Below are 27,624 nucleotides of genomic sequence, written 5' to 3' on the forward strand. Positions count from 1 at the left end.
GGGGACCAACAAAAGCGAATGGATGCCGTGAGGAGAGGGAAGTCGTCCGAAATCTGGCTACATGTGACGTCACGAGATTTCCTTAGACCAAGCGGCAGCTGCTGAAGCTAGTCACAGAGCCGGGAGGACTGTCGCAGCAATTTCTGTCTACAAAGTATTATTTTCGGACATTGTAATTGGCCGTAGCATCAGCAACAATGGATACATCCCGGGTTTTCTTCTATTTTTATCACTGACTGACTGTTCTTTCCAAATATTTTGCTGCGTTGGAAGCACGCAAGCGCTCGAAGGGGGTGTCCCTAGCTATCATTATTCGACTGCCAGGTAAAATACGTCAATGTAATGAAAATACTAATTATAAAAAGAAAAGCAGAAAGGGCTTAAGAAGCGCTGGGTTTGGGGTTCAATATTTTGGGGCCTGTGGAAGCATATTTACGTAAAATGGGTGGGAACAACCGTTAGCCCGTAGCGGGCTAGCTAGCATGAATGCACGTCATTTGCAAGTTTGGGATGTGATGCTGCTGGGATGCTGCAACGGGAGGGCTTGGGCATTCTCAAGCGCGATCGACAATGATGGGGTGGTGTTACTGTCTGGCTTCGGCCCAGTCTTTGCGTCCTAAACAAATTATATGTTTCTATGATAAATATATATAACGCCAACAACCTAGGAAGAAATGTAGGGAGTATTAAAAAAAAGTAAAACGTCAAGAGGACACTGTCAGCTAGCTGCTAGCTAACGTTTGCTACGTTCGTTAGCAGCGTTCAGTGGCTAGCTAGCTCGATTTACAATTTCTTCCCCCAATCACTTGACATTTTATCCGTTTGCTAGGCACCAGAACATTGTTTAAAAATCATCCTTACCCAGTAATGATTTTGTGCCTCTTATTATTGTATAATTAAGTGTGTAATGTTATATGGCTGGCGGATGTTATTATGTAAGAGCAAATTACACCACACGCCCTTGAAACAAAGCTGTTGTTTCAATATTTGCTTATTTTTGTATGCGGTGCAAGGCCTAGCCATGTCTTGTACATTGATGGCAGAGACGATTATTGCGGAAAAGGTTTGCACATGTGACCTGTAATGGTTTCCAAAATGGAAAGTCTGGTCATGTCAGCCATTGTTTTTGTTGTCATTGGATTGATTCCATTTATTTTCCGTCCCAGAGCCAGGTCTTTAACATCAGTCGGCCGCTTTTGACAGGCGTCCAATCTCTGACAACAAAACACTGTACTGCATGTAAGACAGTTTTCTCCTAGTACGGTAGTAGTGCTTCACTTTGAATAAAAATAAACTCATGGGTTGTCACAGGCAATTTGGCCTCTATTTTGGCACCCTTGTATCACTGGATACTAGAGATAAGTAAATGATAATACATTTTTATCTCTCCACAAAGGACACGAATTTAACCACATAAGCTGTTCCTGAACTTGAATATGATTGTGGACTAAGAATTAAATCATTTTCTAGAGTAGGCCTACATAATGCTTTTGACATACTGGCTGTTTTTCCCATTGATCTCCAATTGGGATTTGGAGTGATTGACTGAGGTCTGTGCTAATGTTGTCATCATTGTAGCCAATAGCCAATATACTTAGATGTGACTAAATATACCCAGTGAAAAGTAACTGAAGATCAATGCTTTTAGAGACATCAGACTGGCCAGGTTGGGATTCAAGTTATAAACAGTACCAGTCAAAAGTTTGGACACGCCTACTCATTCCAGGGTTTTTCTGTATTTTTACTATTTTCTACATTGTAGAATAATAGTGAAGACATCAAAACTATGAAATAACACATATGGAATCATGTAGTAACCAAAAAAGTGTTAAACAAATCAAAAAATATTTTGTATTTGAGGTTCTTCAAATAGCCACTCTTTGCACTGATGACAGTTTTGCACACTCTTGGCATTCTCTCAACCAGCTTCATGAGGTAGTCACCTAGAATGCATTTCAATTAACAGGTGTGCCTTGTTAAAAGTTAATTTGTGGAATTTATTTTCTTCTTAATGTGTTTGAGCCAATCAGTGTTGTGACAAGGTAGGGGTGATATAAGGTAAAAGACCAAGTCCATATTATGGCAAGAACAGCTCAAATAAGCAAAGAGAAACGACAGTCCATCATTACTTTAAGACATGAAGGTCAGTAAATCTGAAAAATTTCAAGAACTTTTAAAGTTTCTTCAAGTGCAGTCGCAGTAACCATCAAGCGCTATGATGAAACTGGCTCTCAAGAGGACCGCCACAGGAAAGGAAGACCCAGAGTTACCTCTGCTGCAGAGGATAAGTTCATTAGAGTTACCAGCCTCAGAAATTGCAGCCCAAATAAATGCTTCACAGAGTTCAAGTAACAGACACATCTCAACATCAACTGTTCATAGGAGACTGTGAATCAGGCCTTCATGGTCAAATTGCTGCAAAGAAACCACTACTAACGGACATCAATAAGAAGAGACTTGCTTGGGCAAGGAAACATGAGCAATGGACATTCGACCGGTGGAAATCTGTCCTTTGGTCTGATGAGTCCCAAATGTTTGATTTTTGGTTCCAACCAGTATGTCTTTGTGAGACGCAGAGACAGTTGATCTCTGCATGTGTGGTTCGCGCCGTGAAGCATGGAGGAGGAGGTGTGCGGGTGCTTTGCTGGTGACACTGTCAATTATTTATTTAGAACACTTAACCAGCATGGCTACCACAGCAGTCTTCAGTGATATGCCATCCCATCTGGTTTGCACTTAGTCCCACTATCAGTTGTTTTTCAACAGGAGAATGACCCAAAACACACCTACAGGCTGTGTAAGGGCTATTTGACCAAGAACGAGAGTGCTGCACTAGATGGCCTGGCCTCCACAATCACCTGACCTCAACCCAATTGAGATGGTTTGGGATGAGTTGGACCGCAGAGTGAAGGTAAAGAGGCCAACAAGTGCTCCGCATATGTGGGAACTCCTTCAAGACTGTTGGAAAAGCATTCTTGGTGAAGCTGGTTGAGAGAATGCCAAGTGTGCAAAGCTGTCATCACGGCAAAGGGTGGCTACTTTGAAGAATCTCAAAAAATATATATATTTTGATTTGATTAACACTTTTTTTGGTTACTAAATGATTCCATAGGTGTTATTTTGTAGTTTTGATGTCTTCACTATTAGAAAATAGTATATAAAAAAACTTCAATGAGTGTCAACTTTTGACCTGTACTGTATATATTTTATTTAACCAGGTACGTTGACTGAGAACACGTTATAATTTACAGCAACAACCTGGGGAATAGTTACAGGGGAGAGGAATAAGCCAATTGGAAGCTGGGAATGATTAGCTGGCCATGATGGTATGAGGGCCAGATTGGGAATTTAGACACTGGTGTTAAGACCCCTACTCATACATAAGTGCCATGACATCTTTAGTGACCACAGAGAGTCAGGACACCCGATTAACATCCCATCTGAAAGACGGCACCTTACACAGGGCAAAGTCCCCAATCACTGCTCTGGGGGAATAGGATATATTTTTTTTAGACCAGAGGAAAGTGTTCCTCCTACTGGCCCTCCAACACCACTTCCAGCAGCATCTGATCTCCAATCCAGGGACCGACTAGAACCAACACTGCTTAGCATTAGAGGTATGCCAGTAGTGGGATGCAGGATGGTATGCTGCTGCTAGATCGAGGCTATTTGGTTCTTTTATTGCCATCAAAGTGCATATGTTGTTTTCAAGGCACACATTATCTAACAGTGTAGTAGATCAAAACATCTAAATTCAAAAGTGGCATAGTCTTGCGTGGTCCTAATACGCAGCACTGACCTTGCCACAGTCTCTGACGTTGTTTGTGCATATCCTAATAGACAACTTAGAATAATCCATTGGTACCAGAATAGACACAAGGTGGCCGTAAAGGATGTGTACCTTTTTTAAGAAAATCTGGTCAATGGCGCTGTATAAGCAGTTTTTGGCCCACCAAAGAGAGAGGGAGGAAAGGGGACAAATCTGCTGGTGGGAGGGGACGGGACGGGAAGCGCATTCTGGGTCTTAACAATGACTCCAGTTCTCACGTAAGTGTTTGTAAAGGAACGAGAGGGGGGTGGGGATGTAGTGTGTGTGTGTGGAGCGATCCATGGACCTTTTTTCCCCCCCTTTCTCTCTCCCCTGCTTCCTTCCAGGCTGAGTCACCGCTGGAGTGCCTTAAGAGAGAGAGCGAAGGAAGACGTGGAGAGAAAGGCAGTGTGAGAGAGAGACGGTTAGGGGAGTAAAGACAGAGAGTGAGAGGAAAACAAGTGGAGAGGAGGTAGCAGAAAGAAGAGAGAGAGCCAAGGGAGTTGGGGAAAAAGATGGAGTAAGGGAGAGAGAGAGACAACACACAGAGACAGAGTGAGGAGAGTGGGTGTGTGTCTGTGAGAAAGAGACAGCAAGGTCAGGACTGCTGAACTCCCCCACCCCCTTGGGTCTGAGCGCTGGGCTCACGGTCAAGGCGACGCCACTATGAGCGACCAAAACGTTGTCAAGGAAGGCTGGGTTCAGAAGAGAGGTGAGTCGATTGATTGATTGATGATCGGTGATGTTTACTGTTTTTGATATTATTATTTTTTTTTTCACAGTTCACATCAAAAAACAAACACCCCTTTTCAAACACCCCCGGGTCCCCAAATACCTGTATATACATAAACATGGAACCAACAGGGAAGGGAATCAATGGAATATTGTTTTATTATAACCAGGGATTGGAACGAAAATTATTTTCCAATTGTTTCGTTCTGAACAGAATCATTCTTTTTTTTCCGTTCCGACAAGCAAAATAAAGTTCTCAAGCATTTCGAACCAAAAAAGTACTCTTTATATCGTTCCTTTTTAAACCTCAAACTTTTTTCTTTTTTTTTTACATTTCGTTCAGTATTAAATTACTTCACCAATCAGTGTGGATAGAGCAGAGATGCGACTGAAATTTTTCACGCGAGAGAAGATGTGAATGCTTGGCTTGAAGCACTGGGCATCTTATGACATGCATTATCTGAATTAGGCCCACAGAACTATACCTACAGAGAAGCAGCTTCTATGGAGGAACTTTTAATGTCTTTGAACTTCTGAGATTTTTTGTGGGACCAGAAAAAAATGTCCGGAACGTAAAATAACGTTATTAACTGGTTCCCATGATTTTTATATAACGTTTCTGTTCCGGAACAGTTTAGATCACTTTAGTTTAATTTTGTTATTTTCCGGTTTTCGGATATGTTCCCTGAACCGGTTCCAACTAGAGGTCGACCGATTAATCGGAATGGCCGATTTTAATTAGGGCCGATTTCAAGTTTTCATAACAACTGGCAATCTGTATTTTTGGACAACGATTTGGTAGATTTAATTATATATATATATATATATATATATAAAATACACCTTTATTTAACTAGGCAAGTCAGTTAAGAACACATTCTTATTTTCAATGACGGCCTAGGAACGGTGGGTTAACTGCCTTGTTCAGGGGCAGAACGACAGATGTTTACCTTGTCAGCTCGGGGATTCAATCTTGCTACCTTACGGTTAACTAGTCCAACGCTCTAACCACCTGCCTCTCATTGCACTCCACGAGGAGCCTGCCTGTTACTCGAATGCAGTAAGAAGCCAAGGTAAGTTGCTAGCTAGCATTAAACTGATCTTATAAAAAACAATCAATCAATCATAATCACTATTTAACTACACGTGGTGGATGATACTACTAGTTTATCTAGCGTGTCCTGCGCTGCATATAATCGATGCGGTGCGCATTTGCGAAAAAGGACTGTCGTTGCTCCAACGTGTACCTAACCATAAACATCAATGTCTTTCTTAAAATCAATACACAGAAGTATATATTTTTAAACGTGCATATTTATCTAAAAGAAATCCAGGTTAGCAGGCAATATTAACCAGGTGAAATTGTGTCACTTCTTTTGCGTTCATTGCACGCAGAGTCAGAGTATATGCAACAGTTTGGGCCGCCTGGCTCGTTGCGAACTAATTTGCCAGAATTTTACGTAATTCTGACATAACATTGAAGGTTGTGCAATGTAACAGGAATATTTAGACTTATGGATGCCACACGTTATATAAAATACGTAACGGTTCCGTATTTCACTGAAAGAATAAACGTTTTGTTTTCGAGATGATAGTTTCCGGATTCTACCATATTAATGACCTAAGGCTCGTATTTCTGTGTGTTATTATGTTATAATTAAGTCTATGATTTGATAGAGCAGTCTGACTGAGCGGTGGTAGGCACCAGCAGGCTCGTAAGCATTCATTCAAACAGCACTTTAGTGCATTTGCCAGCAGCTCTTCGCAACGCTTCAAGCATTGCGCTGTTTATGACTTCAAGCCTATCAACTCCCGAGATTAGGCTGGTGTAACCGATGTGAAATGGCTAGCTAGTTAGTGGGGTGCGCGCTGATAGCGTTTCAAACGTCACTCGCTCTGAGACTTGGAGTAGTTGTTCCCCTTGCTCTGCATAGGTAACGCTGCTTCGAGGGTGGCTGTTGTCGATGTGTTCCTGGTTCGAGCCCAGGTAGGAGCGAGGAGAGGGACGGAAGCTATACTGTTACACTGGCAATACTAAAGTGCCTATAAGAATATCCAATAGTCAAAGGTATATGACATACAAATCATATAGAGAGGAATAGTCCTATAATTCCTATAATAACTACAACCTAAAACTTCTTACCTGGGAATATTGAAGACTCATGTTAAAAGGAACCACCAGCTTTCATACGTTCTCATGTTGTAATGCCCGAGGTGTAGTGGATGAACAGGAGTCAAACGCAGGAGACAGAGAGTTCAGAGTAGCGTTCAAAATTTAATTACCCACACGGGTGCAAACACGACGCTACTCAAAAAACAAATGCTTCACCCCAAACAGAGTGAGAACCACGGACAATACCAACCAACACGATACCCAGACACAACAAGAATGTACAGAGTGTACACACAACAATCCCGCACACCCAGCAGGCCGGGCTGCTGGGTAATAAAGCCCCACAAATCACCCTAACCACAAACAGGTGCACCTACTCAACAAAAAGGGAGGGGGAGGAAAAGTCAGTAGCAGCTAGTAGGCCGGTGACGACGACCGCCGAGCGCCACCCGACCAGGAAGGGGAGCCACCTTCGGTGGGAGTCGTTACACATGTTCTGAGCAAGGAACTTAAACGTTAGCTTTCTTACATGGCACATATTGCACTTTTACTTTCTTCTCAAACACTTTGTTTTTGCATTATTTAAACCAAATTGAACATGTTTCATTATTTATTTGAGGCTAAATTGATTTTATTGATGTATTATATTAAGTTTAAATAACTGTTCATTCAGTATTGTTGTAATTGTCATTATTACAAATACATTAAAAAAATAGTCCGATTAATCGGTATCGGCTTGTTTTGGTCCTCCAATAATCGGTATCGGCGTTGAAAAACCATAATCGGCTGACCTCTAGTTCCAACCCCTGATTTTATAGCTAGTATGCACAGCATGTGGTATGGAGGATTTTAAGCTGTGTTGACTGGTTGAACACATGGACTGTGTGTGTGTATTTATTTATTTAGCCTCAGGCTGTGACACTGCCACAGACAAATTTGAGTTCTCGGGGGATGGCTTAACTCCCCAGCTCCTTCCTTTCAGAGCCCGGGAGCCACTGAATTGTTACAGGCACTTTTGTGCTTGTACAAAATCCAGTTAGTCTTCTAAACCCTGAAGGGTAGCTAGTGGTTTAGAGTTAAACTAGTAGCAAACAATCAGTTTTATACTTGTATTAAATTGTTATTACAAAGTCGTTACTGCATTTTTGCACACTGTCACTTGTTGTATAAAAAAAAAAAAAAAAGTTCAATAATACCATGTAGGTTATTAGCAAAATGGAGCTCTTCTACAACAAGGTCCGCATGGAGATCTTGCAAGCAAACATAAGCATGGACCTTCGTATTAATTAATTATGTATTAACCTTCTTGAACCATGATGAATCATCCTGCCATACTGTTAAATGAAAATGCACTTCCTTAAAGCTGTACATAGGGGTACATCCCAGATGACATCTCATTCCCTTTATAATACACTACTTTTGTCCAGGGCCCATAGCCCTGGAACTGTAAAGGGAAGAGTGCCATTTAGGATGCAGCGAAGGTCTGACCACTCTGCTACAGCCAGCCAGTCAGTCAGTAACTATAAAAACTGATAGGCTAAGTTTCCAGTATGAACCAATCCCTGCTGGACTTGTTGCAGGTGAGTACATAAAGAACTGGAGGCCGCGTTACTTCCTGCTGAAGACCGACGGATCCTTCATCGGCTACAAAGACAAACCCCAGGACGCAGACCTGGCCTATCCCCTCAATAACTTCTCTGTAGCAAGTAGGTTCTCCTCGCCATCATCAGTCCCCATTTTAAACCATTTGGGGGCGGTTTTTCAGACACAGATTAAGCCTAGTCCTGCACTAAAAAGCAAGCTCAATGGAGAATCTCAATTGAAAATGATTGAGTCCAGGACTAGGTTTAATCTGTCCCGGGAAACCACTTCTTAGTGTGTTGGGTGTATTGTATTACAATATACAGTGCCTTCGGAAAGTATTCAGACCCCTTGACTTTTTCCACGTTTTTATTCTAAAATTGATACAATATTTTTTTAAATCCTCAGCAATCTACACACAATACCCCATAATGACAAAGTGAAAACAGGTTGTTAAAATCTTTTGCAAATGTAAAAAAAAAAAAAAAGTATACCTTATTTACATAAGTATTCAGACCCTTTGCTATGAGACTCGAAGTGTAGCTCTGTTGCATCCTGTTTCTATTGATCATTCTTAAAATGTTTCTACAACTTGATTGGAGTCCACCTGTGGTAAATTGAATTGAATGGACATGATTTGGAAAGGCACACACCTGTCTATATAAGGTCCCACAGTTGACAGTGCATGTCAGAGCAAAAACCAAGCCATGAGGTCGATGGAATTGTCTGTAGAGCCCCGAGACAGGATTGTGTGGAGGCATAGATCTGAGGACGGGTACCAAAACATTTCTGCTGCATTGAAGGTCCCCAAGAACAGTGGCCTCCATTATTCTTAACTGGAAGAAGTTTGGAACCACCAAGACTTCCTAAAGCTGGCCGCCCTGCCAAACTGATCAATCGGGGTAGAAGGGCCTTGGTCAGGGAGGTGACCAAGAACCTGATGGTCACTCTGACAGAGCTCTAGAGTTCCTCTGTGGAGATGGGAGAACCTTCCAGAAGGACAACCATCTCTGCAGCCCTCCACCAAATCAGGCCTTTATGGTAGAGTGGCCAGACTGAAGCCACTCCTCAGTAAACGGCACATGACAGCCCGCTTGGAGTTTGCCAAAAGGCACCTAAAGACTCGGACCATGAGAAACAAGATTCTCTGGTCTGATGAAACCAAGATTGAACTATTTGGCCTGAATGCCAAGTGTCAAGCCTGGAGGAAACCTGGCACCATCCCTATGGTGAAACGTGGTGGCAGCATTATGCTGTGAGGATGTTTTTCAGCGGCAGGGACTGGGAGACTAGTCAGGATCGAAGGAAAGTGAATGGAGCAAAGTACAGAGAGATCCTTGATGAAAACCTACTGCAGAGCGCTCAGGACCTCAGTCTGGGGTGAGGTTTCAACTTGCAACAGGACAACGACCTTAAGCACACAGCCAAGACAACGCTGGAGTGGATTCTGGACAAGTCTCTGAATGTCCTTGAGTGGCCCAGCCAGAGCCCGGACTTGAACCCGATCGAGCATCTCTGGAGAGACCTGAAAATAGCTGTGCAGCGACACTCCCCATCCAACCTGATAGAGCTTGAGAAGATCTGCAGAGAAATAGGGGAAACTTCCCAAATACAGGTGTGCCAAGCCTGTAGCGTCATACCCAAGAAGACTCGAGGCTGTAATCGTTGCCAAAGGTGCTTCAATAAAGTATTGAGTAAAGGGACTGAATACTTATGTATATGTTATATTTCAGTTTTGTATTTTTAATAAATTAGCAAAAATGTCTTACCCCATACTGACAAAGCAAAAACTGGATTTTGTGTGTAATTTGAGGGGGGGGGGGAACAATTTAATCAAATTTAGATTAAGGTTGTAACAAATCAAAATATGGAAAAAGTCAAGTGGCCTGAATACTTTCCTAAGGCAATTTTTCCTACTACAATTTTCTTCATTAAAGGTTCCCATGTTACGGGCCTCCCGGGTGGCGCAGTGGTCTAGGGCACTGCATCGCAGCGCTAGCTGTGCCACCAGAGACTCTGGGTTCACGCCCGGCCGCGACTGGGAGGTCCGTGGGGCGACGCACAATTGGCCTAGCGGCGTCCGGGTAAGGGAGGGTTTGGCCGGTCTCATCGCGCACCAGCGACTCCTGTGGCGGGCCGGGCGCAGTGCGCGCTAACCAAGGTCGCCAGGTGCACGGTGTTTTCCTCCGACACATTGGTGCGGCTGGCTTCCGGGTTGGATGCGTGTTGTGTTAAGAAGCAGTGCGGCTTGGTTGGATTGTGTTCGACCTTCGTCTCTCCCGAGCACGTACGGGAGTTGTAGCGATGAGACAAGATAGTAACTACTAACAATTGGATACCACGAAATTGGGGAGAAAAAGGGGGTAAATTCATTTAAAAAAAATATATAATAAAAAAAGGTTCCCATGTGTGCACTCCTAAGAGTGTCACACGTTCAGAATTAAAGTAGTGCTACTTGAGTATAGTACAACACTGTTGCCACCCTTATCTCCTGAAAAATTAGTGAGTGACAAATGTTTATTCTGTGATGCTTTGATGTCAACCTCCATGGTATGAAGGATTTATTCAATCACTCGTTCATCACCCCACTCATTTTATTTTTACCTTGCTCTCTCCCACCTCCTCTCTCTCCCTCTTTCTTCCCTCTCTCTCCATCCCGACACACCCTCTATTTGTTCCCCCTCTTTCTCCCTCTCCTCAGAATGTCAGCTGATGAAGACGGAGCGGCCGAAGCCCAACACATTCATCATCCGCTGTTTGCAGTGGACCACGGTTATTGAGAGGACATTCCACGTGGACACGCCCGATGAGAGGTGGGTCACCCTCTCTCACTCCCTCCTCTCTCCTCTTCCTCTACTACAGCCTTGCCTCCTCGTCTCTCGCCTTTAGGGGAAACGTTATTGAAAATCGAAGAAGAATACCTATACACTGTTTAGATGCTGCTAAAACATGTTAATCTAAACATAAAACTTCCACAGCAGCAGTTGCATGTTTTGACGTAACTAGTTTTAGCACACCACGGGAGCATCCAGACAGAATGGGGGTATGTCTCTAGATTTCTCCATGGCATTTGTTTTGTACCCTGCACTTTTCGAAATGTCTGCTTTCCTCAGCACACATATACACGCACACATACACACACAGTAAAACAGTGTATTAAAGTGAGCTGCTGTTGGTTGGTTCCAGGGATGAGTGGGCCGAGGCCATCCAGATGGTGGCCGACTCCCTGGCCAAGCAGGAGGAGGAGGGGATCCTGTGCAGCCCCACGTCGCAGATCGAGAACGAGGTCAACGAGGAGGAGATGGACACCTCCACCAGCCAACACAAACGGAAGGTGAGCCGCCCTGAGGACTGAGCGCAGGTCATACATTGGTAGATGGGCAAATAAACACCAAGCAAGATTGTTTCTCATCTCAATGAAGGCTTCTCCTCTTTTAGTTTATTTTCTTTTCTCTACTTTCCTCTCCTCTCTGACAGACAATGAATGACTTTGACTATTTGAAACTACTGGGCAAAGGCACTTTTGGGAAAGTCATTCTGGTGAAGGAGAAGGCGAGCGGAATTTATTACGCCATGAAGATCCTGAAGAAAGAAGTCATCATCGCCAAGGTACTGGCTGGTTTTAAAGCAGTTTCTCTCAACCTTTTTTATTCAAGGGATCCAATCAATCAAATTTTATGTCACATGCGCCGAATACAACAGGTATTCATTCACCTTACACCTTACTGTGAAATGCTTACTTACGAGCCCTTAACCAACAATGCAGTTTTAAGAAAAATAAGTGTTAAGTAAAAAATGTAAAATAAAAGTAACAAATAATTCAGTAAAATAACAGTAGCGAGGCTATATACAGGGGATACCGGTACAGAGTCAATGTGCTGGGGTACAGGTTAGTAGAGGTAATATGTACATCAGCAAACTAGAACTATGTCTTTTCCTGCTTGGAAGTACATTTAAACTAAACTAGCACGATAAAAGTGACTATATGAGTGTCTGGGACCGGCGGTCGAAACAACTGAGCCCTGTTGGAATGGATCCAGATATCACCATTTGGCGCCTTGTACCTTCTACATCCTAACATTCTATCTTTCTCTCCCGCTCTCTTTCCCTCTCTCTCTACCCCCCTGTTTCTGGATTTTCCTCTCTTTCCTTGTAACGCAGGACGAAGTTGCTCACACCCTCACAGAAAGCAGAGTGTTGAAAAACACCCGGCATCCATTCCTAACCGTGAGTATTGTTTAGCAAAGACTTAAAGGCAAACTTTATACTGTAAGCCTGTATTATTCACTTGGAGGCCATGTCTCAAATGACACCCATAGGGCTCTGGTCAAAAGTAGTGCACTATATAGGGAATAGGGTGCCACTTGGGATGCATCCACAGACTCAGTCAAAAGCCAAGTCTGATTGAATAAACGTTTAAGCTGTTCTACTGTTGCACGTGTCATTAGATATGAATTCACGAGATAATTGAACGTCTGTTTGTGTGGATGTAAAGAAACAAAACAACAACGATGGTGCAACTCTTGTTATTTTTCTCCAGTCTCTGAAGTACTCCTTTCAGACCAAGGACCGGTTGTGCTTTGTCATGGAGTATGTGAATGGAGGAGAGGTAAGAGATGCCTGTGCTACCTGAGATACCTGGGGAAAGATTAGCACATTTTTTTTACAGACATTGTCGGTGTGTTGATGAGGATTCCCTGAGACAGATGCACCTTCTTCTTCCACCATACAGAATTCTTTCCAGGAGCCAAAATAATTATTTCCAGGGACCGTCTCAGATTAGGATTGCTGATCTAGGATCAAGTCCCCCTCCTATCATTCTGATTTAAAATGCAAAACAGATCATAGATCAGCACTCCTACTCTGAGACAATTTGTTAATATGGGCCCATAACATGTTTTTTAGAGAGCTGTTAGTGAATGGAACTATACCTTTTTATATGTAGATGTGTAAATACATATTTGAATTTAACATAGCTTTTTTTACAATTTTTTCCTATCTTTCCCGTTTTTCCTCGCAGTTGTTTTTCCATTTGTCAAGAGAGCGAGTGTTTTCCGAGGACCGCACGCGATTCTACGGAGCTGAGATCGTCTCCGCTTTAGACTACCTTCACTCTGCCAAGATAGTGTACCGCGATCTGAAGGTACATTCTTTCATATTAGCGAAGCTGTTGGACAGTCATCGCTATATCTATCATAACACCATGTGTAGACTTCTCTTAGAAGCGAATCCTTACTTCCAATCCTAACTAAGTCCAATGGGAGACTAAGTGAAGATTTTGACTTAAAACATATAAAAAGAGCATGCTGTTGAGGATGGATATATTATAGGGGCGTATATTCAACATATAGCATGATATTTATTCTCATTGGCAGCTGGAGAACTTGATGCTGGATAAAGACGGGCATGTCAAGATCACGGACTTCGGCCTTTGCAAAGAGGGCATCACCGACACAGCCACCATGAAGACCTTCTGCGGCACGCCAGAGTACCTGGCTCCAGAGGTCAGCGCTCACACTGATGTACACTACACTACCCAGAATGCCATGTTGTGAGATCTATCCAGGTTTTCTTATGGGAGGAAATATTCTAGGTATCTAATATACTAACCACATCAGTGTACTGAGTAAAGCAGAGATCTACTGGCAAGAGACAAAAGCCTTTGCATGAAAAAGAGTGAGGTGTAGAGAAGAGCGGTATGAATGCGGTATGCTCCCAAGGGGGCCCCAGTGGAGGACGCCCTATGCTCCCAAGGGGGCCCCAGTGGCGGACGCCCTATGCTCCCAAGGGGGCCCCAGTGGCGGACGCCCTATGCTCCCAAGGGGGCCCCAGTGGCGGACGCCCTATGCTCCCAAGGGGGCCCCAGTGGCGGACGCCCTATGCTCCCAAGGGGGCCCCAGTGGCGGACGCCTTATGCTCCCAAGGGGGCCCCAGTAGCGGACGCCCTATGCTCCCAAGGGGGCCCCAGTGGCGAACTGCCTATGCTCCCAAGGGTGCCCCAGTGGCGGACGCCCTATGCTCCCAAGGGGGCCCCGGTGGCAGACGCCCTATGCTCCCAAGGGGGCCAAGAGGATACAGTCAGGTCACATACTAATAAAATCTAATGTTATTGGTCACGTACACATTTTACAAATGTTATCACAGGTGCAGCGAAATGCTTATGTTCCTAACTCCATCAGTGTAGTAATACCTAACAATACACAGAAATCCACAAAATAAAGAGGAAATATCAGAACGAGCAATGTCAGTCCAAAATATATATGTATATGGTGGTGTGTATAGACATTATGGACAATAAATACGCAGTAGTTATATAGGATGAGCCTTGACTAGAATTAGAGGTCGACTGATTATGATTTTTCAATATACCGATTGGAGGACCAAAAAAAAGCGGGTGACGATTTGTATTTATTTATACACTGCTCAAAAAAATAAAGGGAACACTAAAATAACACATCCTAGATCTGAATGAATTAACTATTCTTATTAAATACATTTTTCTTTACATAGTTGAATGTGCTGACAACAAAATCACACAAAAATTATCAATGGAAATCAAATTTATCAACCCATGGAGGTCTGGATTTGGAGTCACACTCAAAATTAAAGTGGAAAACCACACTACAGGCTGATCCAACTTTGATGTAATGTCCTTAAAACAAGTCAAAATGAGGCTCAGTAGTGTGTGTGGCCTCCACGTGCCTGTATGACCTCCCTACAACGCCTGGGCATGCTCCTGATGAGGTGGCGGATGGTCTCCTGAGGGATCTCCTCCCAGACCTGGACTAAAGCATCTGCCAACTCCTGGACAGTCTATGGTGCAACGTGGCGTTGGTGGATGGAGCGAGACATGATGTCCCAGATGTGCTCAATTGGATTCAGGTCTGGGGAACGGGCGGGCCAGTCCATAGCATCAATGCCTCCCTCTTGCAGGAACTGCTGACACACTCCAGCCACATGAGGTCTAGCATTGTCTTGCATTAGGAGGAACCCAGGGCCAACCGCACCAGCATATGGTCTCACAAGGGGTCTGAGGATCTCATCTCGGTACCTAATGGCAGTCAGGCTACCTCTGGCGAGCCCATGGAGGGCTGTGCGGCCCCCCAAAGAAATGCCACCCCACACCATGACTGACCCATCGCCAAACCGGTCATGCTGGAGGATGTTGCAGGCAGCAGAGATGTTGCAGGCAGCAGCGTTCTCCACGGTGTCTCCAGACTGTCACTTCTGTCACATGTGCTCATGTGCTCAGTGTGAACCTGCTTTCATCTGTGAAGAGCACAGGGCGCCAGTGGCGAATTTGCCAATCTTGGTGTCCTCTGGCAAATGCCAAACGTCCTGCACGGTGTTGGGCTGTAAGCACAACCCCCACCTGTGGACGTCGGGCCCTCATACCACCCTCATGGAGTCTGTTTCTGACCGTTTGAGCAGACACATGCACATTCGTGGCCTGCTGGAGGTCATTTTGTAGGGCTCTGGCAGTGCTCCTCCTGCTCCTTCTTGCACAAAGGCGGAGGTAGCGGTCCTGCTGCTGGGTTGTTGCCCTCCTACGGCCTCCTCCACGTCTCCTGATGTACTGGCCTGTCTCCTGGTAGCGCCTCCATGCTCTGGACACTACGCTGACAGACACAGCAAACCTTCTTGCCACAGCTCGCATTGATGTGCCATCCTGGATGAGCTGCACTACCTGAGCCACTTGTGTGGGTTGTAGACTCCGTCTCATGCTACCACTAGAGTGAAAGCACCGCCAGCATTCAAAAGTGACCAAAACATCAGCCAGGAAGCATAGGAACTGAGAAGTGGTCTGTGGTCACCACCTGCAGAACCACTCCTTTATTGGGGGTGTCTTGCTAATTGCCTATAATTTCCACCTGTTGTTTATTCTATTTGCACAACAGCATGTGAAATTTATTGTCAATCAGTGTTGCTTCCTAAATGGACAGTTTGATTTCACAGAAGTGTGATTGACTTGGAGTTACATTGTGTTGTTTAAGTGTTCCCTTTATTTTTTCGAGCAGTGTATATATATTATTTATTTATTTGTAATAATGACAATTACAACAATACTGAATGAACAATGAACACTTTTATTTTAACTTAATATAATACATAAATAAATACATTTAATCTCAAATAATGAAACATGTTCAATTTGGTTTAAATAATGCAAAAAAACAGTGTTGGACAAGAAAGTAAAAGTGCGATATGTGCCATGTAAAAAAGCTCATGTTTAAGTTACTAGCTCAGAACATGAGAACATATGCTAAAAGGAACCACCAGCTTTCATGGGTCTTCAATGTTGTCAGTTAAGAAGTTTTAGGTTGTGGTGCAAAAAGCAGAGCTTGTCTGCATGGTCCCCTGTCAGTCTGCTCCTCCGCTTCTCATAAATGATCCCCACCTCACTGAACACTCTCTAGCTTGGGACCGAAGAAGGTGGGGGACTGAGAAACTTCTTTGGCAACGGAGCGAGTGATTGAAGTCTGTCCTCATTCTGCTTCCACCACTCAAAAGGCAAGCCGCTCTTTCTGTCAATGACAGGCTCTGTGAGTTAACACTCCAACTCAATTGTAAAACTTCATCCCTGCCCTCTTAGCTTCCGAGGATTCTAGCGTAGAGGCTGTCCACCAGACTGGGTGGCTGATCTACCCGGATTCTGCCTTTTTTGCGCCTGGATCTGGGTCCTCCTCTTAACTCGTCCCATCTGCTGTGGCTATGGGATTTGGTTTCCTTCGTAGGTCAGACTCCTCCCTCAGCCACAGTTTCCAGCACCAGGCACTTTGTCTCCTTGGCCTTGGAGAACCTCCTTGTCAGACCGTCCAACATGGTCTTCCGTAAAGTTTTGATGCCTTGAGTAGAAGAACCCTCCTGCTGTAGCATCAGCTTCAGCACCAACACACTGGGGATGATGCATGCTGCTGTAGAGTTGGAGTGGCTCATCTCAGTGTCACCTCCTCCATAGGTGCCAGAGTCGCTCAATTAGGTTTGAGACAATGTCCCACTGTGCAGCAGACAAACTGCTGATGTGTCCGTATTCACCTGCATACACATTCAGTGCACGCCTCTGTTCAAACATCCTCTGCAACATGTGTAGTGTTGAGTTCCAGCGAGTTTGAACTGCTTGGACGATGCTGTGTTTGGGAAGGCCAAGCTCTTCCTGAATGGCCCTCATCCTCTGTTTGGCCAGTACAGAGTGGTCAAAGTGAGTTGCATATCTCTTCAACATGGAAATAAAGTCTAGCACAGCTCTCTGACTGGATAGGCCATCATTGATTACAAGCTGTAGGGTGTGTGCACTGCAGCTGAAGTCTGGAAGCTCTGCCAGTCTCATACCTTTCACCATGTTTGCTCCACTGTCCCTGAGGACCAGCACTACACGTTCTGTGTGTATTTCCCAGTATTCCAACATGGTCAAAAACATCTCTCTGACGTAGTTTCCTGTGTGTGATCCAGTCATAGTCTTGGCATTCAGCACAACCTGCTTTCTTGTCCAGACCTTGTCAATTAAATGTCCAGTAAGGCTCATCAGGGACTCTGTAGTGCCTGACCAGCAGTTAGTTGTGAATGCCATGTGTGGAGCGTTCACTGGTGCCACCAGATTCTTCACTTTCGTCACAACTCTTTAATGGGTTTTATCTAACATTTCGGTGCGAAATAATTTATCTTTTGATTCTGTACCGGGGTTCAGCAAGAGTAATCAGCCGCTGAAAACCAACGTGAGACACCACTGTGAATGGCTGGTTGTCAGTGGCAATCATCTCAATAATTGCTTCATCTTCCTGGTCTTTGGGTCTTTGTCCTGCCATTTTGCTTTTTTATTTAAAAGTTGTACGATTTTAGCCTGCGATGTCTGTCTGTGACTTTTTCCTTGTGAAGAATTTGCGTTTGTTTTTTTCAACATTTGCTTCCTTATGGGCTTTTGGATGGGTTTTAAGGTGATTCCTTATGGGATTTTGGATGGGTGTTCTTAAGGCGATTCCACAGGTTGGTGGCATTTTTTTGATTTAGCCATTGCTGACCCCATGCTTACATCTTCATCACATCATGCTTTTCCTGGTGCCAATGTTCAATGTAAAATGTCCCACACTGGTGCTCTGCTTTTCTCTGCCATCTGTAAAATTTATATAATCGTGTACACACACACATACACACAGAGCTCTCTGAAGTGACAATGATACTGAAGAGTCTGCTTAGGAGACACAAATACTCTCAACTGTTTGAATAATAAAAATAGAGTTTAAGTTACCTGTGATGAATGTTGAAAACAAAAACTGTAATTTCTATATGCAGGAAATCCTACTTTAATAATGGACATGGTAAGAATTGACTACCAAAGTGTGAGTCATAATCCCCATGACACCTTCCTGCAAAATCTGAAAAGCGGTTCCTTCATTCATTTATTCCATAGGATATTTTTTAGATTGAGTTCAAATATGGTCTATGTTTCGTGTAGGCTTACACCACCATGCCAATTTGATAACTGTGTAGCTATCCATAGGACAAGGTAACTCTGATGAATAAACGTCCTCTCACTGTCAACTGCGTTTATTTTCAGCAAACTTAGCATGTGTAAATATTTGTATGAACATAAGATTCAACAACTGAGACATAAACTGAACAAGTTCCACAGACATGTGATTAATAGAAATTGAATAATGTGTCCCTGAACAAAGGGGGTGTCACGACTTCTACCGAAGTCGTTGCCTCTCCTTGTCCGGGCGGTGTTCGGCGGTCGACTTCACCGGCCTTCTAGCCATCATCGATCCACTTTTCATTTTCCATTGGTTTTGTCTTGTCTTCCCACACACCTGTTGTCAATCCCATTCATTACCTGTTGTGTATTTAACCCTCTGTTTCCCTTCATGTGTTTGTCAGAGATTGTTTTATGTCAAGTGTTGTTTTATTAGTGTATAGGTGTGCGATGGGTCTTCGTACCCAGATTTGTATTATATTTTTCCGTGAGTGTTATGGAGCAAATTACTGGGACTTTAATTAAAGTACTCCATGCTACACTCTATTTTGACTCTCCTGCGCCTGACTTCCTCTGCCACTTATACACGCCATTGTGACAGGGGGGGTCAAAATCAAAAGTAATAGTCAGTATCTGGTGTGGCCACCAGCTGCATTAAGTACTGCAGTGCATCTCCTCCTCATGGACTGCACCAGATTTGCTAGTTCTTGCTGTGAGATGTTACCCCAGTCTTCCACCAAGGCACCTGCAAGTTCCCGGACATTTCTGGGGGGAATGGCTCTAGCCCTCACCCTCCGATCCAACAGGTCCCAGACGTGCTCAATGGGATTGAGACCCGGGCTCTTCGCTGGCCATGGCAGAACACTAACATTCCTGTCTGAAAGCACGCACAGAACGAGCAGTATGGCTGGTGGTATTGTCATGCTGGAGGGTCATGTCAGGATGAGCCTGCAGGAAGGGTACCACATGATGGAGGAGGATGTCTTCCCTGCCACGCACAGCATTGAGATTGCCTGGAATGATAACAAGCTCAGTCCAATGATTCTCTGACACACCGCCCCAGACCATGACGGACCCTCCACCTCCAAATCAATCTCGCGCCAGAGTACAGGCCTCGGTGTAAAGCTCATTCCTTCGACGATAAACGCGAATCCGACCATCACCCCTGGTGAGACAAAACCGCGACTCGTCAGTGACGAGCACTTTTTGCCAGTCCTGTCTGGTCTAGCGACGGTAGATTTGTGCCCATAGGCGACGTTGTTGCCGGTGATGTCTGGTGAGGACCTGCCTTACAACAGACCTACAAGCCCTCAGTCCAGCCTCTCAGCCTATTGCGGACAGTCTGAGCATTGACGGAGGGATTGTGCGTTCCTGGTGTAACTCGGGCAGTTGTTGTTGCCATCCTGTACCTGTCCCGCAGGTGTGATGTTCGGATGTACCGATCCTGTGCAGGTGTTACACGTGGTCTGCCACTGCGAGGACGATCAGCTGTCCGTCCTGTCTCCCTGTAGCGCTGTCTTAGGCGTCTCACAGTACGGACATTGCAATTTATTCCCCTGGTCACATCTGCAGTTCTCATGCGTCCTTGCAGCATGCCCAAGACACATTCAAGCAAATGAGCAGGTACCCTGGGCATCTTTCTTGTGGTGTTTTACAGAGTCAGTATACAGGCCTCTTTAGTGTCCTAAGTTTTGATAACTGTGACCTTAATTGCCTACCGTCTGTAAGCTGTTAGTGTCTTAACGACTGTTCCACAGGTGTTTGTTCATTAATTGTTTATGGTTAGTTTAACAAGCATGGGAAACATGCTATACAATGAAGATCTGTAAAGTTATTTGGAATTTTACGAAATATCTCTGAAAGACAGGATCCTGAAAAAGGGATGTTACTTTTTTTGCTGAGTTTATAAGCACTTTTTTTTTGTAGAGTTGATTTATGAAAATATGTTGACAAACATTACCTTATCCTAGTGAGATTTACATGAGTATCAAAACGTTGAGGCGGTGTAAGCCTGCATGAAACAGACCTTATTTGAAGTAGATCAAGATATGGAAGACATGAAAGGTAAAAAAAGGAAGGAACCCCTTTCAAGTTCAGCCGCAAGTTATTATAGGAATTATGGCGTGTCGACTATTTCTCTCTATACCATTTGTATCTCATTTACCTTTGACTATTGGATGTTTTTATAGGCACTATAGTATTGCCAGAATAATCTCGGGAGTTGATAGGCTTGAAGTAATAAACAGCGCTGTGCTTGAAGCATTGCGAAGAGCTGCTGCCAAACGCAGGAAAGTGCTGTTTGAATGAATGCTTACGAGCCTGCTGCTGCCTACCACCGCTCAGTCAGACTGCTCTATCAAATCATAGACTTAATTATAATATAACAAACACACAGAAATACGAGACTAATGTCATTAATACGGTCAAATCCGGAAACTTTAATTTCGAAAACAAAATGTTTATTCTTTCAGTGAAATACAGAACCGTTATGTATTTTATCGAACGGGTGGCAACCCTCAGTCTAAATATTGCTGTTACATTGCACAACCTTCAATACTATGTCATAATTATGTAAAATTCTGGCAAATTAGTTCGCAACGAGTCAGGCGGCCCTAACTGTTGCATATAGCCTGACTGCGTGCAATGAACGCAAGAGAAGTGACACAATTTCCCTAGTTAATATTGGCTGCTAACATTAATTTATTTTAACTAAATATGCAGGTTTAAAAATATATACTTCTGTGTATTGATTTTAAGAAAGGCATAGATGTTTATGGTTAGGTACATTTGTGCAACGGTTTTGCTTTTGTTAAATCATCACCCGTTTGGCGAAATAGGCTGTGATTCGATGATAAATTAACTGGTACCGCATTGATTATATGCAACGCTGGACAAGCTTGTTAACCTAGTAATATCATTAACCATGTGTAGTTAACTAGTGATTATGTGAAGATTGATTGTTTTTTATTAAGTTTAATGCTAGCTAGCAACTTACATTGGCTCCTTGCTGCACTCGCGTAACAGGTGGTCAGCCTGCCACGCAGTTTCCTCGTGGAATGCAATGTAATCTGCATCCAAAAAAACGTAACTTGAAATCGGCCCTAATTAATCGGCATTGACGTTTTTTTTTTTATCGATCAAAATTGAATACAGTATATACATATGAAGTGGGTAAAACATACTGTATTATGTCATGATGTCCCTATGCTAGGTGCTGGAGGACAATGACTACGGCCGGGCGGTTGACTGGTGGGGTCTGGGCGTGGTCATGTATGAGATGATGTGCGGCCGGCTGCCCTTCTACAACCAGGACCACGAGAAGCTGTTTGAGCTGATCCTCATGGAGGAGATCAAGTTTCCACGCACGCTCTCCTCCGACTCCAAGTCCCTGCTCTCCGGCCTGCTCATCAAGGACCCCAACAAACGGTACAGAGAGATAGAAACAGACACTCGGGCACACAGACAGACATGCATGCATTGAAGCAAGAGAGATGTACACACAGAGGCACAGGTATGCAGACAGACAGACGATCGAACACACACACACACACACACACACACCAAGGCTCCAGTGGGGGATTATACGAAGCTGGGTCAGTGATCCGCCAACAAACTCTGCCAAATAGTTTTGACACAACACATTTCCTACTTCGTAACAGAGCAACTTGAAGTGGGTTATTGATTCATGACTCATGCTAATCATCCCTCAACTGTAACTTCCCATCATTTAGTCTTTTTTGTATCGGAGTTACTGGCTCACTCATAGATCCTGCTTTATGAAATATTATCTCATCGCAATTTTTCATTTGTTTATTGCTCTGCTACAAAGCCGTTTTGTCACTAAAAGCTTGAGAGGCAGCTAGGTTAGTGGTAAACTCAAGGGAGAACGTTCTCTCATTCACCCCTTGATGTTATTCCAGGATTTGCACCTAGCTCATGTTGTCTTGTTTCTCGACAGGCTTTCTAGAAAGTGTTCACATTTGTACTTTTCTTTATTTACGACAGACTCGGTGGCGGTCCAGACGATGCGAAGGAGATAATGCGCCACAGTTTCTTTGTGGCTGTAGACTGGCAAGACGTCTACGACAAAAAGGTGAGTTTCCTCTTCTACACCTGATCACTTACGTGTACGATTTCATTAAACCAGTTCTTTGCCCTCCCACCGACTTCTGAACAAATTCGGAATATTCCACGCAGGTGAAAATGACTAGCATTTTTCCAGTCAAATATGCAAATATTGACGTCACACACAAGCCACGGACATCAGTATGTCACTGTGGTCCTGTGTGGCTTGTCACGTCACGGCCCAGTCACCAGAGGGTGGGTTTCCTGGTTTCTGAGTTTCTCACTTCTCCCTCTCCAGGGCAACCGGGTGTAGCGAGAGGAGCTTAGGTGCAGAGAAGTATTTTGAGGACAGTACGTGTTGCCCTACTGTATCGTCATATAATGGTACGTGATACAGAGTTATATCCGTCTAGTCTGATAACACCTTTGTGACGCAGCGTGTTATTCCTATTACCTTGTCCGGCTGGGCTTTGAAGATGTAGTCAAATCCGATTTAGCACAATAACCCTTATTACTGTTTACCATATATATCCACTATCTCAATGTGGCCGTTATTCACGGTTTCTATATACTGCTACTTATACTAGGTTCTACACCCAACTTATTTCCTTTAAGTTGTATACGTCTATTAAATCCCGTGGGATCCAGTGTCTTCAATTAAGTATTAGTAGGTCTATAAATGATTAATCAGGAATCCGTAATTATTTTAGCTTAAGAGATAATTCGTTAAGCTTTTTATTTTACTTTAAAATTAATCGGTCATAGTAGTACATATATCATCAAGTTACAAGTATACAGTCAATGGTAGCAAACAGCGGAACAGCCAATATAGAAGTCAATCTTCTATGCAAAATATCAGTTTCCACACAGGATAATAACAATCTCAATAAAATCAATAATTACCTCTTTTCAATGATTTACTTCAAGCAGGATCAATTCCTTCACGAAGTATTAAGCCTATAATCAATAGCTTTTGACAACCAATATATCACTTATCCCTTTTGGATCGTTCCTTGAACTGATTCTAGATAAGACCACAATCGTTAACAAGTGATAAAGTCTCGATTACGGAGAACTATATCCAACAAGTTTGATGAGGCGTTAAATCACAGTTCTTTGAATAAGGTTCGGATCAGCAAAGGCAGATAAGTATTAGTTATCAGCAAGGTTTAAGGCCATGCAGCTCAACGCTGAATGTGTAAACTAATACAGTATTTATACATTTCAGGTCTCATTCATTTCTATTACAATAGCTACGTAGCTTCGGCAAAATGATGTAGCTTAAGCGTGAGTCATACATTTTCTTAATGACATCAGTTCATATCAATGTCAAATTCGTTCAACAGTTCTGCAAGTAGGTCAACTTCCGCTGGGAGTGCAGTGGATGACTCATCAGCGGTTTTCTTTTCTTGTGACATCTGTGAAGTCTGTTCTTGATGGGGTATTTCAATTGGTGGGACGGTTGTGTGTCCCCAATCTCCAGCTTGCATTGGGTTCTCCAAGATGTATTCCCAGTTCAATGTTGGTCCCCATGTCGGGCAGTTGTCAGTGTCCTCCAGTATGTTCAAGGGGGGTGAGTTCATAGGGGGAGGGGGAAACTCATAGTAGATGGGGGCAACTACTTGGATGTTGTTGGGAGGAAATGGCCGAGTCCTTTTACATTCCAATTCAGGCTCAGTTGATAAAGCATGATGTCAAGATCTTGGGTTTGACTCCTAAGGCCACTGATACAAAAATGTATGCACAAACTACTGTAAGTGGCTTTGGATAAAAGCATCTGCTAAATGGCATATCAATTATATATTACATGTGACAACGGTGTCCCCTCTCTCTCCCCTACAGTTGGTCCCCCCCTTCATGCCACAGGTCTCGTCAGAGACAGACACCCGGTATTTCGATGAGGAGTTCACGGCACAGACGATCACCATCACTCCCCCGGAAAAATGTAAGTGTCCATCGGATCCCTCTGCACGGTTCGGCCCACTTCTTTGGAAGTGGAGGTGGGAGTTTGTGCTACAGGATGCAAATTTCTGCTTGAAAAAGCTAACCTTAGCTTTCCTAAATGCCTGTGTGTATTGGTTCCTAACTTCCCTGAAAAGTTGCGTATCACGGGGGCTATTCGATGCTAATGCAGAACGCCACAGGATGTTTTTGTGCTGGTCAAGGGCAGTCAGGTCTGGAGAGAACCAAGGGCTATATCTGTTCCTGGTTCTACATTTTTTGAATGGGGCATGCTTATTTAAGATGGTGAGGAAAGCACTTTTAAAGAACAACCAGGCATCCTCTACTGACGGGATGAGGTCAATATCCTTCCAGAATACCCGGGCCAGGTCGATTAGAAAGGACTGCTCGCTGAAGTGTTTTAGGGAGCGTTTGACAGTGATGAGGGGTGGTCGTTTGACCGCAGACCCCAATACGGATGCAGGCAATGAGGCAGTGATCGCTGAGATCCTGGTTGAAAACAGCAGAGGTGTATTTGGAGGGTAGGTTGGTTAGGATGATATCAATGAGGGTGCCTGTGTTTACAGATTTGGGGTTGTACCTGGTGGGTTCATTGATAATTTGTGTGAGATTGAGGGCATCAAGCTTAGATTGTAGGATGCCTGGGATGTTAAGCATGTCCCAGTTTAGGTCACCTAGCAGCAATGGCTCTGAAGATAGATGGGGGGCAATCAATTCACATATGGTGTCCAGGGCACAGCTGGGGGCGGTGTAAAGCAAGCGGCAACGGTGAGAGACTTAAGTAATGACACTTAACTCATGCAGGTTATAACACCCTTATAACTTCCTTCATTAAGTTTGTTATTGAGCCCAGACTTACCTGTCTTTCTCCCTCCCCTCTCTCGCTGTCTTTTTCTACAGACGATGAAGACGGGATGGGTGAGGGTGACAGCGAACGGAGGCCTCATTTCCCACAATTCTCGTATTCGGCCAGCGGACGAGAGTGAAGGTCACTGCCAGCCAGCCAGTATTGCCCCCCTCCCCCGTCGTGCGGCCGTTTCGAGGAAAACACGTAGCCATTTTAGGAAAAGTCTCCCCTCTTTTCTCCTTCTCTGTATTCGAGTGCAGACTGGGAGAAGTTGTCTTTTTAGGGACTATAAAAGGGGTTTTGCACAGTGGGATAGACTCAAGCTGGTCTCTCCACACAAAAAAAAAGTATCTTACATTTTCAACGCTATATACTGCAGAAGGCAATGTTTTTGTTATTTATTTTTATCCGTCAATATTAGGTTGTCGACCTGTTACGTTCTTTGTCTTTTTTTTAAATTTTAGTTTCAACTTTTTTGCACTTGGTTTGGAAGAGCCGTTCTAGGGAACAAAACCAAAAATGTTGCCTTATGTGTGCAGATGTTTCGTATCATACAGACAGGGTTTAGGTCGGGGGGCTCGTGGTTCATTCAATTATTTTTCTCATATACAATGCCATGGCGGTGCACATTCTCCAATCCCATGGCAACGAGAGTCACTATCTGCTAAAAACCACAAAAAAGACAGAACTGACAGTTTCTTTCATTCCAATTTCATTGTCACAGTGTTATTTCTTTTCATCCTTTTTGACCTTTCATTTTCAGCCAGAGATTTCTACTTGGTTATTGTTTGACAGAAACACTAAACTGCCAGATACTGCACGGTTCACTCAGGCAACACAGAGCACAACCGCATTCAACTCAGCTACCAGTTTAGCTTTACACACCCATCAGGGAAAAGCTACTATAAATATACAAGCCTTTTTTGCGTCTTTTTCCACAGTCATTTGATTAATAACTTATTTTCATAGCTATAGAAAAAAAGTGGTATAGATGTTTACACAAGGAATGTGGCTTATACAGGTCCACCTTATGCTGTCATAACACACATGCTCAGACACACACACACACACACACACACACACACACACACACACACATACACACTCTCTAACATCAGAGCCAGCTCTGAGCTCTGTTGATATGGCTTGTGACGGACTATGAAATCTGTAAAAAATAAAATAAAATAAAAAGAATCTCCCCATCAATCTTCCCAAAGCGACAAGGTGGGCGGAAGGCATCAATAATCACTAACCATGTCAGGTCACAGATCACGTGAAACTGAGCCATGAATATACTTGTGTATGATGAGGACTGTGAGAATGGAGGGAGGAAAGCAGTTCCCCCACCTTTTTTGATGTACATATGCAATGCCTTTTTTTGTTCTTAGTGGCATCTTGGCCAGACATGAACTTGTGTGTGACTGTACTTCAAGCTTGCTGAGGAGAACCAAGACCGGAGGAAAAGGAAGACTGAGAATGATGTTTTGGGTTAAAACAACGTCAACTACAACGTTAAAGACTGACTGGACGCTCCCATTTTGTAACTGATGTCAGCGTCGCCTCGACCTGTCTTTCCAGAAGAGGTTTCCATGGAGACGAGACCCTTTTTCGCTGTCGGTCAAATAGATTGACACCCACTGTAACGTTTTGTTTTACCTGTTCAAGTGGGACCATGGTCAATTCTGCAGTGATATGTGGTTACATCAGGTTGTTACCATTCCCTTCCTTTTTTGTACCATAGTACTAGATTTATTTATGTTTGTGTCATTCTAGGCAGTGTTACCCAGTCTTGTTCAGAGTCAAAGGCACCTCTCTAAGCCGCTGAAGGATGATATTGTTGGATGCATTACTAAAGTCTGTTTTTTTATCCAATTGTTTGCTTGTTTGTTTTCTTACCAAAACATTAGGGCAAGAAACCAATAGTGAACTTGCATTGCCGTGGTAGTATTTATTTTGAATTAAATTAAAGAATACATTTCAGGGTTTTTCATGGCGTAAATCAGTGTTTTATTTTAATCCCCCTTCTGATATTTCAATGAGTGTGTACC

General features: G+C 43.7%; 1 protein-coding gene across 1 annotated transcript; it reads left to right on the forward strand.

Annotated features, from left to right (window-relative positions):
- Nucleotides 1–27,561, forward strand: LOC129839573 (RAC-gamma serine/threonine-protein kinase-like). Its single transcript, XM_055907101.1, has 14 exons — nucleotides 1–324; nucleotides 4,156–4,520; nucleotides 8,234–8,359; nucleotides 10,936–11,047; nucleotides 11,421–11,568; nucleotides 11,712–11,843; nucleotides 12,396–12,461; nucleotides 12,775–12,843; nucleotides 13,255–13,377; nucleotides 13,610–13,738; nucleotides 21,914–22,128; nucleotides 22,708–22,795; nucleotides 24,610–24,712; nucleotides 25,630–27,561. The coding sequence occupies exons 2-14, from the start codon at nucleotides 4,475–4,477 to the stop codon at nucleotides 25,713–25,715; spliced, it is 1,443 nt and encodes a 480-aa protein (XP_055763076.1). The 5' UTR covers nucleotides 1–324; nucleotides 4,156–4,474; the 3' UTR covers nucleotides 25,716–27,561.
- Nucleotides 27,562–27,624: the final 63 nt, after the last annotated feature.

Source organism: Salvelinus fontinalis, chromosome 40, assembly GCF_029448725.1.
Source record: "Salvelinus fontinalis isolate EN_2023a chromosome 40, ASM2944872v1, whole genome shotgun sequence".
Lineage (NCBI taxonomy): Eukaryota > Metazoa > Chordata > Actinopteri > Salmoniformes > Salmonidae > Salvelinus > Salvelinus fontinalis.